General features: G+C 46.1%; 1 protein-coding gene across 1 annotated transcript in view; it reads right to left on the minus strand.

Annotated features, from left to right (window-relative positions):
* Positions 1-9165: 9165 nt before the first annotated feature.
* The window catches only part of LOC119383339 (peroxidase), a 119588-nt gene continuing 111062 nt past the window's right edge, over positions 9166-17691 (minus strand). The window contains exons 14-16 of the mRNA XM_037651417.2: positions 12329-12498; positions 10864-10972; positions 9166-9549 (exon numbers count right to left, since the gene is read on the minus strand). Coding sequence (XP_037507345.1) covers positions 9456-9549; positions 10864-10972; positions 12329-12498 — 373 coding nt within the window. The 3' untranslated portion in view covers positions 9166-9455. The remainder of the gene's footprint in view (positions 9550-10863; positions 10973-12328; positions 12499-17691) is intronic.

Consider the following 17691-nt stretch of genomic DNA (forward strand, 5'->3'; position numbering starts at 1 on the left):
GTCGTTGTATGAAATAAAAGACAGTTAACTATTTCAAAGTACTTTTATCGAGTACTCTGATGCGTCCTTTGATGTGCTGAGAAATAACAAAGCTGTGTACGTGGAGTAGTCGTGTTGTTTCCGAAACATAACTTTGCGCATTTCATTGCCCTACGGCTAGCGTTGTTGACATGGCTCCCAAGTTGATGGCTAAATTCTTGCGATCATCACAGAGGCCGTAGAATGATTCCACCTTTCTCAAGAGTGACGCCAGATGTGACAACGTACGACCCTACATTGATAACGGAACACCGTGTCACGTTAGTTTCGTTGAAACAAAGTTGTGCAATATTCTACTTCTTCAGCGTTCACTACAATTGTACCAATACGAAAATATGCTAATGACCTGTTTGACTTTGTTTAGATTTTGGTATAACAGTTAGACGGGAAAAGATAGCGCATCGCCCACTACATGCATGGTTCACATGCACTTCATCAACGAGCTAGATTGCATCTAATGCCTTCCACGTGGTTCACAAACACTACAAGTAGCCAGCATCTGTATCAAGGAAGAATGTTCACTGAGGCTGTCTTCGCACGTACAAAGTGACTCAGTCACTTCATAGTGGAAATCGTTTTTTTTTTTCCTATTCTCTAAAAGAACAATGACTTCAACGCGCCTTCATGATCCCACCGTCATTACTCCAATTCCAAGAGCTCTGAAAGGCGTTACGCTCACGACGACGCTATTTTTTACAGAGAGAGCCGGGCTTAAAAGTCCGCTTAACACTATAGCAATCGCCAAGAAACGTCTCGTCTCAGCAGGAAGCTGCTTCGAATGCGACCGGCGTCACCGTTATTAACACACATACGAAGGGTCCGAATGCGGCATCCGGGTAACCCTGCATTTCATTTGGAGCGCTTTGTGCTTTGGCAAAACTGGAGCCGCCCTTGTTCTGTCTCCACACATCCGCGTGCAGCCGTGGCCACACCTTCCGAACACTCGGTCATTGTCTAAGGCTGGCGCCACCGTTTTTCGCCGCTACAGAGAGAGAGAGAGAGAGAGAGAAAAAAAGGAGGGCCATTTTATGCGTTAATCCGCGCAGGTTTCTGACACCACCAGCTATCTCTTTTCTGCTTTCTCTCGCTCTCTTCATTCCTACGTGTAAAGACGGAGAGTACACGCCTTGCCCTGCTCTTACGCAAGAACAATCGTGCGCCAAAGGCAGGTCACAAAAGAGAGGCGCGTATGGAAAGGGTATACACAAAGCTGGGGAAAAAGAAATTAAAAAAAGAATGCCGTAAAAGCGACCGAACCCCGCAGGAAGAACTCGCTCAGAATTCTTATAATGCTTGACGGAGACGTGAGTTATGACGCTGCAGCGGGAGCGCTGTGCACGCAACGGGCGTGGTGCCGTGTCCTGCATTGTCCGTCCTCTCCCCACCGCGGTCGGAATGACTTCGCCTTCGCGGGCGGTCGGTCACTCTTCCGCGTTCACGCGTGCCGGATTTGAAGCGGTTCTCTCCCTCGCTTGTTTGTTTGTTTGTTTATTTGTTTGTTTGTTTGTTTTTGTTTGTTTGTTTGGCCGAAACTTGGTTCGATTGCAAAGTATGACTCGTTCGGCGTATAGAAACGTCAGGACGTCAGTGAACCGTTGAGAAGGGCGGCATGGGACACGACACCTGATCGAATCGAGGAGCTGCCCGAAAAGTATCGACGCCCGCTCGCTCGTATGCAAACGCCATTGTTTTTGATCTTGATCCTTCGCGGTCGTCAATAGTGAGCCGATTTTCGCTCTGCCTTAGCGCTCGCGGCTGTTTGGATGGATGCTGTCGTAAGAACACCAACCAGAGAATGTGTTTGTTGTAGTTGTTGATAGCTATGTTTCCGACGATGACAGCTTACATTTTAGCAGTGAACATTTTACATGACCGTACGCCTTTCCTGTTTACCTCATTCTCGCAATGCCGTTATAGCAGACAAGTTTGATCAGTACAAGTAAAGCAGCTGCCAAGTGAACCAATCGGTCTACAATAGGCATTTTCTGTATAAAGCAGTGCATACAAACACACTGCATCAGACGTTGGCATCAAGATTTCGGCATGACATCCGTTCGATGGCACTTGCGCGGCGCGAACCAAGAATGCTACCCAGCGAACATTACTAAAACATGTCAACAGAGGGGCGTATGCACACAAACAGAAAATGGAGGCTATCAAATACTTTAGGTCTTATCGTACCTTCAACCTTTATACCTCTAAGTCGCAGGGTCTCTCTCAGAGCCTATCCCGGCAGTCAGAAATAGCAACAAGCCTGCCGGGATAACGGTGCTTTTCGACAATGGCTCACATTTCAGACGGGCACTAAGGTAAATGAAGAAGTAACAAGGATGCTGAATTTCCTCCCTACATGTGTGTGAGCTGCTTATGTCATCCCAACAATTTAATGATTCAGCCTATGTGACATCACTCAGAGGCATGTCGGGACAAATAAGGTTTTTTTTCGACAAGAAACCTTAATGTGGAGCGTTCGTAATGCAGGATGGCATTTCTGGAAACCGTGCACAATTGCAAGAGGAGTTTTATGTATCGAGTGAAACATAAATGAACACAACTGCTAGAAAGCGGTAGTGTTTGTCGCTGAGATTGAAATATTAAATTTAAGAACTCTGTGGAGAGGACGACTGCTATTTCTAACAATACACTTAAAAATGCAATTATAAAATAAAAAGTGGCGGGCAGTTTTCACTAAGTGGCGCGAAGCTCGGCACAGTCAAGCATGGGCCCGTCGCTGCTCGTGCTCCCCGTCGACCGACACGTCTAGCTTCGAGATGCGCGGCTTCCTCCTCGGTCTCTATTTCTCTTTCTCATTCTTTCTGTGCTACGCTTTACTCTCTCCCCTCCTCCTTTCCCTCCTCCTCACTACCACATCTCTTCTCCTAACGCTCACTTCCCTTTCCCACCCTCTTGCTACACTATACTATACAAGGCTATATGCTATGCTCTGCTAGCGTGCCTGGATAGCCGAGTAGTTAGGATGCTCGCCTTCGGATCGAGGGTACGCGGGTTCGAATCCCCCCTTGTGAGCAAGTTTTCTTCGGCAAGAATTTTTCTCTTTCTTTCCGTCTTTCTGTTTTTTGTTTCTCTCTTTCTTGCTTTTTTTCTCTCTCTCTCTCTCTGTACTCGGTCTCAGGGTTAGTACAGGCCACGCCGTAGTGCTGAGTAGTGGGATTTACCCAAATTCTGTGGCACATACCCGTCTATGATGATAGTTTTCGGACACGGCCACACATTCCACACACTTCGCGCCGAGCTAGAACAGTTTCGCTGTTAAAAATGCGCATGAGCCAAGAAAAACAAATATAACGCCGTGTAAACGTTCAGCGAACCGAGTAAGGCGTTTTCAAACATGTTGTCTAAAAGTGAGGCCTCATAAGGGAACAAAATAATGCACCAGAAATCAGAAACGCATCTATCGAATCCATTGCCCTAAATTTTCCACCTACATATGTCAACGATATCGCTGTCATGACACAATTTACGGATGAGATAAAGTAAGCTCGTCGTTGTGTTTGCACTATACGAAGGCTATTAGGACTATTAGTGGCGTTCGCCACTTCGGCACGTACGATAAAACCCGGACCACATTAGCGCCACCGAAACAAAAATAAATAATACGCACCGAAAGGCAATTGGTGTGAAGGCCAACCGCAGCCCACCTCCTGCGGTGAAGCCTTAATGAACGCGTTTTATTTTTATTTTTCGTGCAGACGAAAGGAGGTACCCCAGTTTCAATTAATTACGGCACGAATGAAACGAGCACCCGGATCGCAGATTGCGTGTGCTACCGATCACACGTGCCCCTCAATGCGAAGCATTAGCGTGTTCAATAAAAGCGTCGGAAATATTTCTCGCCCGTCATAACGGACGCTTTAAGGATTAAGAACACACAAAATGAAAGCGTAAAGAGCTATTTCTCCCGCGCCTTCAGACGGAGCTGGCGTTAAGGTCGCTAAGTAGCCCTGATTGTTCTGGTGATTGAGAATGTCCGGCCAATAGAGCGCAGGGGACGGCTACCAGAATGGTCGCCACTGCTCGTTCATGGCTCCTATATAGGGCCGGTCACACTCGCACGTCGTATCGTGAGACAATCTGTTACTGCCGTGGAAAGTTTCGGGCGCATTTGCGCTCCAGGACCAATTTATGTGTTTGTCGCTTGTCTCTCTGTTTAGTTGCTTTGTTTTGTTTCTCATCTGACGGTGCGCGCACACAACGCATTCTCAAGGAGAGCGAGCTCGAAGGACGGCGGTGATAGGTTCTCTGCGCGTACACGGAATGCGATAATCGCCACCTTGCTAGTGGTTCTGGACTTCTCGGCAGTTCGAGAAAGTATAGTCGCGTATAGCGTGCAGTATTTCTCTTATGCCGTGGCAGACGAAAGCCAAACAGACAAAAATGCAGAGGCCGTACGTATTTAAAAGGTTTTCTTTTTAAAGTGCTCTTTACAATTGTCTGGTTGCCTTCGGTAATTAATTAAGCGTAAGGCTTTAGGATTGGCTAACCTTTTCTCTTACATCAAATAATGGTGTAAGAGCTCTAAATACGGACACCGATGTGCATGGGACACCTTTTTTGAAGAGCAGTACATAATTTACTGTGTTTACCAAATAAACTGCTTACGTGGAACATATTTCTAGATGTTGATTTATAATACCTGTCTTACCATTAAATGACTTCGGCTTCAGAATCAGAAGAGCTTCATATATTCTGTAATATAAGTTCATCAAGCGTATATTCTGTTGTTTTCTTCTACAATAACGCGTTGAACTTGAAAATAGCGGGTCGAGCTGTATTGCTCTGCGTAATGGGCTCAGAGCTTTAGTCATGCAAGCTTTTCGCAAGCACTTATGTGGTCTTGCTTCCTATGCTCAGAACTTGAGCGCTAGGGCATTAAATCCAGGCGGGTTCTTTTGTTTCTCAATTTCCATTTACTCGGGAGGTAAGTGCCGCAGGTATGAAGGAACTGCGCTGACAAAGGAAGTATTATTAAGAATCAATTACTCCCTATGTTGCAGTGGACTCCTCTTATACCCTTGCGCCACATGCCCATGCGCACGTGCGTGCATGTGACCTCTGAGTCGCCTCAATTGCGTGCGAGTACACCAGTGTTGCGAGTAATAAACGTGTTTACAGGCTTGGGCTTCAACTAAGAAGCCTACCGAAGAGTGCCGAACAGTGGACAAGGTATGATATTTCCCGAAGATAATGTGGTGGTGCTCATGGCCAGCGCTGCACGCGAGCTGAAATTGCAATAAGGCATGCGCCTGCACCGCTCATCCCCGGAAGCGAAAGGCAGTTTTACGAGCAGCGTAATTAAAAGATACGAGATAGCCTTTCGCAACGTTTTCCCTCGTACTAGCTGGAGAGTAAGGCAAAGCCCTTCCTGTGACCGCGTCTGATATCCATTTTTCGCTAGAGAGTTGCGCAAAATGTTCACAGTCCGAAGTTCTTCCTTCTTTGCCATTACACGTTGGACATAAGCTACTGTTAAAGGGCTGTAAACCAAAGCTAGCACTTTAAAAGTAGCACTAAAACTGTATTCTAATAGAAAACTGTGCATAACGAGTCATTTGGACACGTCTTCTTACCATTAAACATCTAACCGACTCGATTTCCATGCTACGCTTTGAAACCTAGTTAGATTCGCAGACTAGCATGTACAAAACGAGAAAACAGTAGGCTAATTAAGTCGCACCAACGTATAGAGTGAGCAAGCACCGGCTTCGGCCGAGAGGACAGGCGTGAGTGCCCTCGCCGCACCACTGTGCGTCACTTGTTACCCGTGGCTGAAGCCTTGTCCGTGTAATCCCGTAGCGAGAAGCCCTTCGCGGTTCATTTAACAACGAAACCGCCGCCATGGCCGGCCAAACTACGACCTCACCGTGGCTCGCAGCTAACCCGTGTTCGTCGGCCGCATCATGTATGCGCTGTATGACTCTTGGTTCAACGACGCGCGGCTACTTGTTTCTCGCATGCATGCAAACGGCCCACTGGGCACAACTCTCAGCAACGTACAACTCCCAAACACTTTGCATTCATGGCGCACTCCGCGTCACATCATGCCGCAACATCGAGTCTTAGTTTCCCGTAGCACTTCGTCCTTGTTTGTGTTTGTGATTTGCTCTGTTATAATTTCGTCTGAAAGTTGTGTAGAACTTTCAACGAACAGTATGTGTGTCCGTGTGGGATTGAGATATTGCCCGCAAGTAGGCCACATCGGAATGTCTGTTTGACGAACGAAAATCGGGCCTTAATTAGTGCGGTACACATCTCTGCATGTGACCGAGGAATGAAAACAAACAAGTAATCTTTTTATGGCTTGTTGTTCTTGTCGTACGAGAGACACTTTGAAAATCGCCGAAGGAATGAAATAGCTCCAAACATGACAGATTTTGCTACGAACTTGCGAAATACACCGTGCAGACAGTGCATAATGTGCAGACGCCTCTATACTTGCAGGTCTCGTGGGTTGTCGTCGTCACCGACAACACCCACGAGTTTCAAATGATCAGTTGCGCCGATAATCCGGCGCAACTGATCATTTGAAACTTATCATCATAAGTGATAACTGTAAGACTTAGTTGACACTGGGTGTCTACCGTCGTGCTCACTAACATCCTTCTTACTTCCTTATCGAGGAAACCAAACAGAAAAGAATGTCTCTCCTCATTTCTTTTCTTAAGTTTTCGTAAGTAGTAAGCTGCTTTCACCTGATTACGTGTCTCCGATCGCTTCTGTAAAAAAAAAAGCACTCATATGATAGTCTTAGGTGACGTAATGTTGATACGGGCCTGATTAATTCTTGACTTGTTTCGTCAAATGCTTGTGCAACCTTAGAACGAAGCGTCCAGATTCTTATCGGCAGGTCTTGGTCTTGGCGGAAAAAGCGAGTGAAGGGGAACGTTCACTTCGAGTCACGGTCAAGTAGGAAAATATTTATTACAAAAGTTCTCTACAAGTATACCGCTGTGCGCATGATGACGTTTCACGATTATCTCGATTACCGTCCGACGCTGTCGCATTTGGCAAAACACATCTCCCTCCGCAACGACCCAACTTTAAGAGCTCGGTGCTCGCAAATTTGTAATTCGCCGCAGGAGAGAGTGGAAATTTGTCACCGATCACAGACTCTCATAGATATTACATCGCGCCCAGTATCATTGGTGCACAGAAGAAGAATAATGTCATCTGTGAGGGCAAGGCATAAGAATGGTCTAATTGGTAGCCGCAAGGTTCGGATATACCAAATGTTGATTTTGCTCATCAGCTTACGAATTCCTTTACGAAATATCTACTTGGCGGCTTGCTAACTGCCCCGTTTATTGATGTACAGCACTCACGAATTGAAACGCGACATTTTTTTTTAGTATATCGAATGCTATGAGCAATTGCTCCTGATAACCGCGTCATTTCGATGCTGATCTGGCCGTTGAAGATAATGTCGGCTCTGGTGTAAGCGTTCGACTCAAAATATCGCCGATACGACACGAACTGGAGATGCTGGAAACGAAAGTACGAGCATTACTTAGTCTTAGCCATAACTGTTCGCGTTTCAATCTGTGAGTACTGTAGGGACAGAAAATGGTGTTGGGCAGAATAAAATTACTTAAAAGAAAATAAAGAAAATAAAGGTTTAAGCCCTTACTGTAGGGACTGTCGGCAACGTTAAATTGCCTTCGCTGCCTATTTTAGGCTGTTTATGCATGCGAATCTAAAAAAAAATGTTTACACAAACTTGGCCCCAGCGTTTCTAAACATACTAACTGACTCATTACTTTACCTGCAGTCGTCGGAAACATAAACACAGCATACGAAACGGCATTCGCTCGCTCAGCAATAAATCTATATGTACGAATGCTGTCTAAAGCAGAACGTACGATTAGCTCTGATGAGTTATTCCACGAGGAAATTGCCGAGAAACAAACGAGCGCACGCGCGACGACTCAGTAATGAATAATACAAATTCCAGAGCGTGTCGTCGCACGTTGACAAAGTAAATCTTAAATATACATAAAGAGCGGTTTAATAGAAGTCTCAGATGAGTCTCGTGATGAAGAAGTCTGGTTTGATTTGTGTGAGATATGTAGTGTTAGTAGCAGGGTCTAAAAAAGGCACCCAAGTGGAAAACAAAGATGTTAGAAGTATAAAATAGCGTTACTCTGGTCCCCGAAGCAGTTCTAAGATTACCACGAACATATCGTCGAAGCTAGGTCCTAACCTGCTGGAAGAAAATGTTCGTGAACGCGCGAAATTGATGAGAAGGAAGGGAAATATCTATAGAAATAACGTGAAACAAGGAAATTACGCCCGGCGAAATTAATAAGTTGTATACAACGGGCCCTTGGACGTATCTAACCACTTCAGTACCCGTTCTGCTGATTGAAGAGAAACAGACAAAGAAAAGGAATGTTCTCGCCACGTCTTAAACTTCTTGCGCCTAACTTCTTTCAGATCAAAAAGATCAATTGAGATAATATACAAGGTCGGACCGTAATACATTCGCAGGCTTCTTGCTCCCCTAGTGCCTGCTTACTGCCTGCCTGATTTATTCGAATAGATTAAACAGTGGGTCATTGCTCAATCTTGCGTGAGGATTTAACGGCGGCATTCATGCTCCTTCTTGTTTTTCAGATTTATCATAGCCTGTACATGACCGCAGTGGTCTTATTACTATATACAAATAGTAAAAATTCTGTGGCGATGGCGCACTTTACTGAGTATTGCTTTGAGATGGCGCCCCAATCACTATCCACATTTTTGGGGGCACGATAAAGCAAGTTTCTGTTACGCTCAGTACATCATCGAGTTGGCAGAATGCGCGGTGCCGTTTGTTTAGGCTTTCGTGTGATGTATCAACCTGACAGTCCGGGCGGCAATTCAGGGACTGTCGTTGAATTACGACCAATTCAAGCATAGTTACGTTAGCCGTTATCGACTGCTTCTCTTTTAAGCCCCACTTAAGTTGTCTACATTCTCATATTGTGAAGCTATTTGGCAAAAGAAAAAAAAAACCCTTCATGCCGCAATATAAACCTGTAGATCTGCAGATTCGTTAAAAGCACAAGCATAAACACTGAAAGGTATAAAAAAAATTGAGGGTGGGGGGAAGGGTGGGGGCCTGGCGTGGTCGTTGATCGATTTTCTATCCGGCTTCTTCGAAACCCGCTGATAGTAGTCGTCTTGAGTCGTTCGCAAGCGCAACATTGACGCGGCTCGCGCACCACGTAGCGGGCATTCACGAAGGTCGTGTCACACTTGGCATCTTCCAGGTGAGTGTATCCTCTCCAGGGGAGGGAGAAACCAAATGGGTGGCAGCGTATCCATGGGCGGTGTCACACGCACTTCACTGAGCCCCTTCAAGGCCGAACGAGCGGGCAAAAACCAAACAATGTAGGCACAACCACACACACGGGCCACTACTTCTTGAACGAGTATCCACCGTGCACGGGGTCCTCTTGCCAGTAGCGAAGATCGATGCCTGGTATATCCTCGCACCGGAACCTTGGATTGCTGGAATGAGGGAATGACGAAAGGTTTAGTTTCACGTGCACTTATTGCTGGGCTGTTTTCACGAGCGCTTGTCTACTATCCTTCAAGCTTGCCTATGTTAGGCCTGTCTGCCATCACTTTCAATAAAGAAGCTATTCTATTCATTGTGAAATAGGCGCCATAACGGTGCAGAAACAGCCTTAGGCGTGCGCACAGGGGCGACAGGTCTTGCTTTGATCATCAAAAGGGGGGCGCCAATTCTGCCCCACACCTGTATTCTGTCGTACCTTTGACGTTAGTTTTAATGTGCAGGGCTACGCATGTTTCTTTATGATAATGGCGACCAAGGACCCCTGATGCTGCATTCGAAGAACTGCTTACTTCCCACCTTCACCCCGGAAAGACAGGGACCAATGGCAGGCTTTTGTGAGAAGCACGTCCTCGTTTGTCAGGATAACGTCATCGCTTCATTTTGATTTCTGCATCCATTGCTGAGCTCGATTTCTCTCGGACTAGACCATAGGTAAGGCAGGCGGGGGGTGGGGAGGGGGGCTATTTGCGTTGCTAGAAGTGTCATACAGCTTCGTTCATACAGTGTCGTACGGTGGCATACAGTAAAAAAACGGCAGGAAGTGGAAGATGGAAGCTTGCGACGAAAAAATCCGTAAACAGGGGGTGGGTGCTCGAGCGGACGTTTCGACAAGTGGACTCGTCTTCTTCAAAGCTAGAACTGGTTTTTCAGTTCCAGCCTTGAGGAAGACAAGTCCACTTGTCGAAACGTCGGCTCGAGCACCCCACCCCCTGTTTACGGATTTTTTCAGTGTCATACAGTGTCATAATTAATCACCTGGCTGACTCAATTTTCTCATTTAGTTGTGGTATAGTTTTCGTCTGTTAAACGTTAACCCAGCAAGCACCCGTCATACTTGACTGACCGGAAATCTCATGACCACAACGTTCCTTATCGTTTAGCAAGACTCCGTTTTTTTTTTCCATCATGTGCGGTAAGATTTACTTATGAGTATACATTTTGCTTGATTAAGCGAAAGTTGCCGACGGTAAACAAATACATTGAGAACATTTGCCTCTTTCTAGCCAGAAATGCTTACAAAATGTTTTTAGGTCGTTCTGTCACATTTGAACATTATAATTCGCATTACCCATAACGCTTGATCGTGTTTGACATCACGTGTTACGGAGGCGCACTAATTGGCGCAGTGCGTTGGCACGCTCAATAAAGCTTTGTGTAAGCCTTTTTGTCCACTTGACTATCCTTGTTCATTCGATTGGACAACATAACAGTTCAGACTGCAACAAAGGAAAGTTCGAACTTACTAAATTGGGTGCGGCAGCCTCATTACCCAGAGTTGGATTGTGGGAATGTCATCGGCGTTCTCGCAAATGATCTTGGACTGCGTGGCTTTGCGGATCTCATGAAGTTGCTCTGTAGGTAAAGAAGAAGTCGTTGCATGGAAGGGGGCACTCAGTTTACTGATTTATAAAATCTGTAAAGTCTTCCTAATTTCATACACCCTAAAACCGGTTTGCATCTTTTGGGGAGCCTTTTTGTCCCGCAAAAATGATCGTCCAACTGGCTTTCTTGCATCTTTCCTTTCTTGAGAAGCTCGCCACTTTTCTAGCGAGACCACTACGTCACGCTTGTTATTGTGCGCGTGCCGTTCATGGGCGTACGAAGTTTAAACAACGAAAGGTACGCGAGATAGATGATGATTATCGTTTTGGGACAAGAAAACGTCCCAAATATGCCCTTTCTTTTTAGAGTGTAGAGCTGCATACATACAGACCCTTTCAAAGCACAGAAACTGAGGTATATCAGTGGATTAGCCAGCGAGAGAGGGCGGAAAAATTAAACAGATGAGCCACATTTGTCCCAGTGCGACATGGCATACCCGAACGTTACCATGTGCCACCGGAATCGGGCAAACCCCACTACTCATCACTGGCCCACTAAAGTGCCACGAAACTGAGAATGCGGCAAAAATACTCATGCTGCTGAAATGGCTCCTCAGGACTGTGCACGATACGTCAAGCGCATGCGGCAAACCGCACAAGACAACGCATGACGCGGCAAAAAAGACGCATGTGGCTCAAATGGAAAACTTTAAAGGAGCGTGCGCGACATTCAAGAGGGACTTTCTGTACCTTTCACGAAAATCCTGTGCCTTTGTACCTTTTATCAAAGTTCAGTATGAACTCTGTACCGTGTGCACGGTGTAAGAATATTCAGGTGTTGACACTGCGCTCGCCTAAGCGGCCAGAAAATGTTCGGTCGTCGGTCCGTTGAGCGGTGCGCCATCTAATGGCTTGAGGCGGAGAGCGCCCGCGAGTAGCCGAATCACGGTGGTGCTACGTCATCGCCGCCGCGCTCGCCGTGCCCTCTCCTGTTGCTCTCTCGATTTCGCCCCTCGACGCCGCTTGGCGGATGCACATTATCCAGCAAAATGGCACAGAAAAATGCACGTTATCAGCAGCATGCGCGTTGCTATGGGGACGACTGCCCCGCTTTTCGTAGCGCCCTCCAAGTCATCTGATAGGAAACCGAACATTATCTGGACGCGCGTGGATTGCGGTTTCCCATGCGTTGGGGGAAGAGTGTCATCACCTGAGTATATTCTTACACCGTGACCGTGTGCTACACAGCCTTCGCTTGGCTACATGATAAACCCAGTGGTAAACACCGGGGCCGATAAGACAAACGTCTTGATCTTGATCTTGTGTGGCGTAACTGCCGCCATGATTTTTACTTTTTTGATCCTTGGAAATGGTCCCTGCCACTCACCTGGTGTAAAGGACGACGGCAGGCCAGGGTTTTCAAACCAGAAGCGGTCGCCTCTCCGCAGGTTCGAGAACTGCCTTGCGATGATACACGCGAAAGTGGGACCAATCATCGCTCCCGGCATGACCCTCTCAGAGATGCCACCGCTCCACAGATCCACGTCGTCGGGGTGCCTGAGTAACAAGCCATTTTTTTTTTTCTTAGACGCATCCATATATTTTATTGTGCGTGCAAAAGTGTAAGGACGTTGTAAACGTTAGTTCTTCCAGGGAGAAATATTTTGTATACATATGACACGGCCATTTAGTTCTGTTTCACGTGATCCTGTTCAGTTGACATCCTCTTTCGTTCTTCCTAATCAATGCATACGGATGGGTTTGTGCATACGAGGGCCTTTGTGTGGTGCCAGCTGCTCCTCTTCTCTTACATCAGAGGTCTCAAACTCACCTCAGCTAGCGGGCCGCACTCAAGAAATTTAATCCCGCAAGGGTCGGGACAGCGATGAGGGTAGGAACATTGGGAGGGGGGGGGGGGGGTGGAGTGGGAGGGAAGGGAAGGGGAATTGAACATAATATTTGAAAGAGGCTAGGCCTTTCCCACATCTCATATATCGGTCTTTTCTGAAGGGGATTTGGCGTCAGAGGATGCGAACCATATATCGATACCGATCTGCAGAATCTGGACGCCGATTATGTAACATAAAGTATTTGTTCCAGTGCATGGGATGCATCACGAAAAAAGAAAAAAAAGGAAAACGCTTGAGGCCAGTCACGTCTGCGTAGCATACACGAACAAAGCGTTATTAATCGCAATAGACGAGACAACAATGACAGCGCAATTTAGCGAAGTCACAAAATTTCAATCACGAGTCATAAAAAAAATATCGGACGAAGACAGTCATGAGCGGGCGCGGCCCAAAACAATCGGGCCTCGTGTTTGAGACCCCTGTCTGACATGATGAATGAATGAATAGAACATTTATCGCGGAAATTGACAGTTTCCCTTGTAATGTTGTCTAGCGGACATTCACACTTTCATATGTCCAATGTCTCAGTAGCAGATATATACCGGGTGTTTCAAGAAATGTGTCCTTGAAAAAAATGCAGAAAAATGCGATATTTGCGCGCTGCCTTCGCAATTGCTTTTTCTGTAGCGGCAGGCATCTCAAGATGGTTAAAGACATCATTTGGAAATATGATTAAGAAATTTAAATTAGTTAACCTTTTAATTAGTGTAGACAGACGGTTATGTCAAATGAGAGAATTGAGGTTCTTCATGCGAAGAACCCATCGCAGCTTTGAGATATGGAGAAAGCGGCCTCTAGTAATTACTGTGGCGTAATGAAATTCAACCAAATCCAACGGCGAAACCGAAACCGAAGCACCAATGAGCGCAACAAGCCGCCGACCAGAATGACGTCTCTGTTCAAGACAAATATAACAGAGGTGTAGTTCCTCCGCGTCCGTTAACGTATGCGCGTCATGCATGCTATAATTGCAAGCGCAGCCCGTACACCCACACAACGAAGTCGGTTGATGGTTGACATAACGATGCTCACTCATTCTGAACGTCTGATAAGAATATGGCCATTGCGCCCTACCACATTTCAGTTTCGCTTTCGCCGCTGAATTTGGTTGAATTTCATTACTTCGCAATTATTATAAGAGGCCGCTTTTTTCGAAATATCAAAGCTGCAATGGATTCTTCGCATGAAGGACTTCAAATCCCCTCTTTGACAACCGCCTAACTCCACTAATTAAAAAGTTAATTTATTTAACTTTCTTTAATCGTTGTCCCAAATGGTGTGTCTTTAGCCATCCTAAGACGCCTGCGGCTACAGAAGGAGTAATTGTGAAGGCATCGAACAAACAAATATCGCATCTCCCTAATTTTTGAGGATTTTGGACACATTTCTTGAAACAATATATATATATATATATATATATATATATATATATATATATATATATATATATATATATATATATATATATATCGGTCATTCCACGCCAAACGTCCCAGACATTGCGCTCGACCCTCTCCAATTGTATTGTAAAAAATTGCGGACGTTCATATCAGTGCACTATTTGCCCTCGGAATGTATATTTTGGAAAAATACTTTTTCTTGTCTGTCACAGGGATTTGAATTCTGCCGTAGTGGGTGAAACATAGGTTGCGAAAAAATACTCTAAAAATACAATACTTTACGGAACGCCTTAAAGATCTACTGTTTACTTGAAAAGGAATGGCACTACCTTATTATCGCCCATTGACGACCACTACTTTGTCTCGCGATGTGCTTTGTGGTGAAGCAATGCTGCAATTCTGCGCCAATTTTGATTATTTTTTAAAAATTCTACGAATGTTACAGACAAAATAGGACTATATCACATGGCTGGATAGTTGCCAGTAAGCGTGTCAAAAAAGTATTGAAGTCGATGACCGAGTAGTTTCGAAGTGGAAGGGGCGCAAACATTGAAAAATGTGTAAAATGCTCCACGTTCAGGCACATGTAGAGTGGTGATGCAGTCCAAGTAAAAATGCACGCTTGGTTTCGTTGGGAAGAGTAAACAAAGGAGATTTATTTGTGAAAGTTTAATCGGAGTGTTTTTTGTTTTTGGCGAGAAACTAAATTTTATGTTGAGCATTCGCGGCGTGCCTGGCCGCGGGCCCGTAAGTCCGCTTCACTGCGCCGCCACTGTTCCTTGAGGCAACGGAAGTATGCAGCGCCCACGGGGGCGCTGTCAGCACTTTGGTCAAGTGAATTCATTCAGTCGATGGAGGTGATTTCAATATTTCATGCATGTGAGGTCAAAACAAGGCCGAAATTTAGGGGAGGATGTAGAATTGAAGAGATGAGAAATCAAGGTACAGGGAATATTGCTGGAACTAAAACTTTGAATAGAGCCCTTGTTTTAATAGACGGTTGCGTTTACGAAAAAGTTTTCTTGTCGAAACGTTCGGTCCAGCGACATTCACTGTTCAACCATCTCAGATCCCATGTGTCTGAGGTATGGGATTTGACAAGGAGACGTTTCTCGCTCTCGCATTTAATTAATATTATTGCCCACCTTTTTATTTTTAATTACACGCAGACACGTTCTTAAAAAAAAAACACCATTGGATTTCTCATGATCAAGTAACTCTCGCACAGCCACAGAGTATAATTTCAATGCCAGGATTGTCCGTGGTCCTTATAAAACCGAGAAGGAGAGGTTTGCTCAAAAAAAAAACAACCTTGGTCTATGAATTAGCATTATAGTCTTCAATCTTGCAAGAGGAAATAGTTCCGAAAACAGAGTACTAATACGCTTCTCAAAATATGGCGCCCTCCCGCCACGTATTTGTCTAATGAGTGTTGGAACCTTGAGATGTTCTTCAGAACTTACCTTTGTGTTGTGCGTAAAAGGATATCCCTTCACGGTGACCGACGGTTTCACAACCACCACATCCGTTCTGGGACGGTTGCGTGATCTTTAAAATTCGTTGCGCGGAACGTCTAAACAAAGCTAACGTCTTAAGAGGCGCGCAAAACGTGAGGCAGGCATACGAGAAATACAACAGCTGGGCACCTTCTCTTTCGCATAGGGCCTTATCGTGCGCCCCTTTTCCTAATTGAAGTACGGTTCCAGGATATTTTTTTTTCGTCAGAGGCAAGTATGGAATGCTATAGAAGCGCTGCTAGTCTTCTTCAGACTTTAGTTTTTTTGTGGAGAATTTGTCACAGGGGATATGGGCAATAAAAAGAAATCAAGTTAAGAAGCTTGTAAGCGCAGTTTGCGTAGAAACAGCAGCTGTGTGTTTGTATACTTATTCTTAGTGACAGCACACCCCTTCTTAAAGAGGCCATGACACCCAATTTTCCATCATAATTCGCGTTACGTGGATTAATCTTTTTGCGTTCACAAGCAAGCTGGCGAAATTCTAGCGCATTTGGTCGAGCACTTAAATTATAATTGAATATTTTTATAAACACGCGAGTGGCCTGAGAGTCGGGCAACACTGGCGCACTGGGACAACGACGTGGCAACGGCCCTAGCTACACGTAAGCAGCTCTGCCGACAGCATAGATGTGCGCTCCGGCTTGGTGCTGATGCGGCGGAGGTCCAGGACCTGTGGGCTCGTTATCTGAGGGCCAAGAATTCAATGTCTACCTTGGTCCAAGACCGCATGAGAACCATAAACAGCAAGATACTAAAGGAAATAAAAGAGGCTGGTCGAGATGCAGGGAAGAAATTCTGGCGGCACATACAGGGTCAGAAGTCGACAGCCCAACCATGCACAGACAGCCTTCAGGATCCCGAAATGGGGCTGGAGTACAGAGGTGAGGCATGCCTCCACTTCATCGCAGAACACATGGCAGGAAAGCTCAGGTCGCAAGCTGGGCACAGTATTGGCTTGGATAAGAGGCCTCAATCTCCTGACCTGGCACAGTGCGATGGTATCACTGAGCGAGAGCTTGACCGAGCCCTCAAGCGACTGTCTGGTGCATCAGCGGCTGGGCTGGATGGAATTCCGCCTTTGCTACCGAAACGAATTGGGAAGAACACTCGAGAGCACTTGCGAGACGCCCTCAACTATGTCATCCAGTCTGGCAACATACCGAGGGAATGGAGGTACGCCCGCATAAGGCTCATCCTTAAGAAAGGGGTTGACAAGTCTCTCCCTGACAGCTATCGACCCATCACAATAACTTCGGCCATGTACAGACTGTTCGCCTATATCGTGCGAGCAAGGCTACAACGGTGGGCCGAGGCTGAGGTCCTAGGGGAACTACAAAACGGTTTCCGGCCTGGCAGATGCCTGGAGGACAATCTTTTCGTTGTCACACAGGCAATGGAAGTCGCTCTAAAGGAATCCCGTACGGTCTTTCTGGCTTTTCTGGACATCTCACAGGCATGCGATGCCGTAGAGCAGACTAATTTGTGGTCGACACTGTCACAACTAGGTGCGGCAGAGGAAGTGGTGGCACTGCTTAAGGCACTCTACACCGACACTCAGGCAGTTGTACAGTGGGGTCAGAAGAATTCGCACAGTGACTAGGGGCCTGCGACAAGGTTTCCCCATCACCGCTGCTTTTCATGCTCTATGTTGCAGGTTTAGAGCAGCGTCTGACAGAAAGTGGGCTTGGCTTTGACCTGAGCTACATGGAGGAGGGTATCACTAATGTACGACGCATCCCGGCGCTGTTTTACGCCGACGATATTGTCCTCCTGGCGAACAACCCTGATGAGCTGCAGGATCTCCTGAACATATGCGGCGAAGAGGGCACACAGCTCGGCTTCACTTTCAGTGTCAGAAAGTCAGCGGTGATGACCTATGGACCAGCGGCCCCCCTTAAGACCCCAGAACTCTCCATCCAAGGA

This window comes from Rhipicephalus sanguineus, chromosome 2 (genome assembly GCF_013339695.2).
Source record: "Rhipicephalus sanguineus isolate Rsan-2018 chromosome 2, BIME_Rsan_1.4, whole genome shotgun sequence".
NCBI classification, from domain to species: domain Eukaryota; kingdom Metazoa; phylum Arthropoda; class Arachnida; order Ixodida; family Ixodidae; genus Rhipicephalus; species Rhipicephalus sanguineus.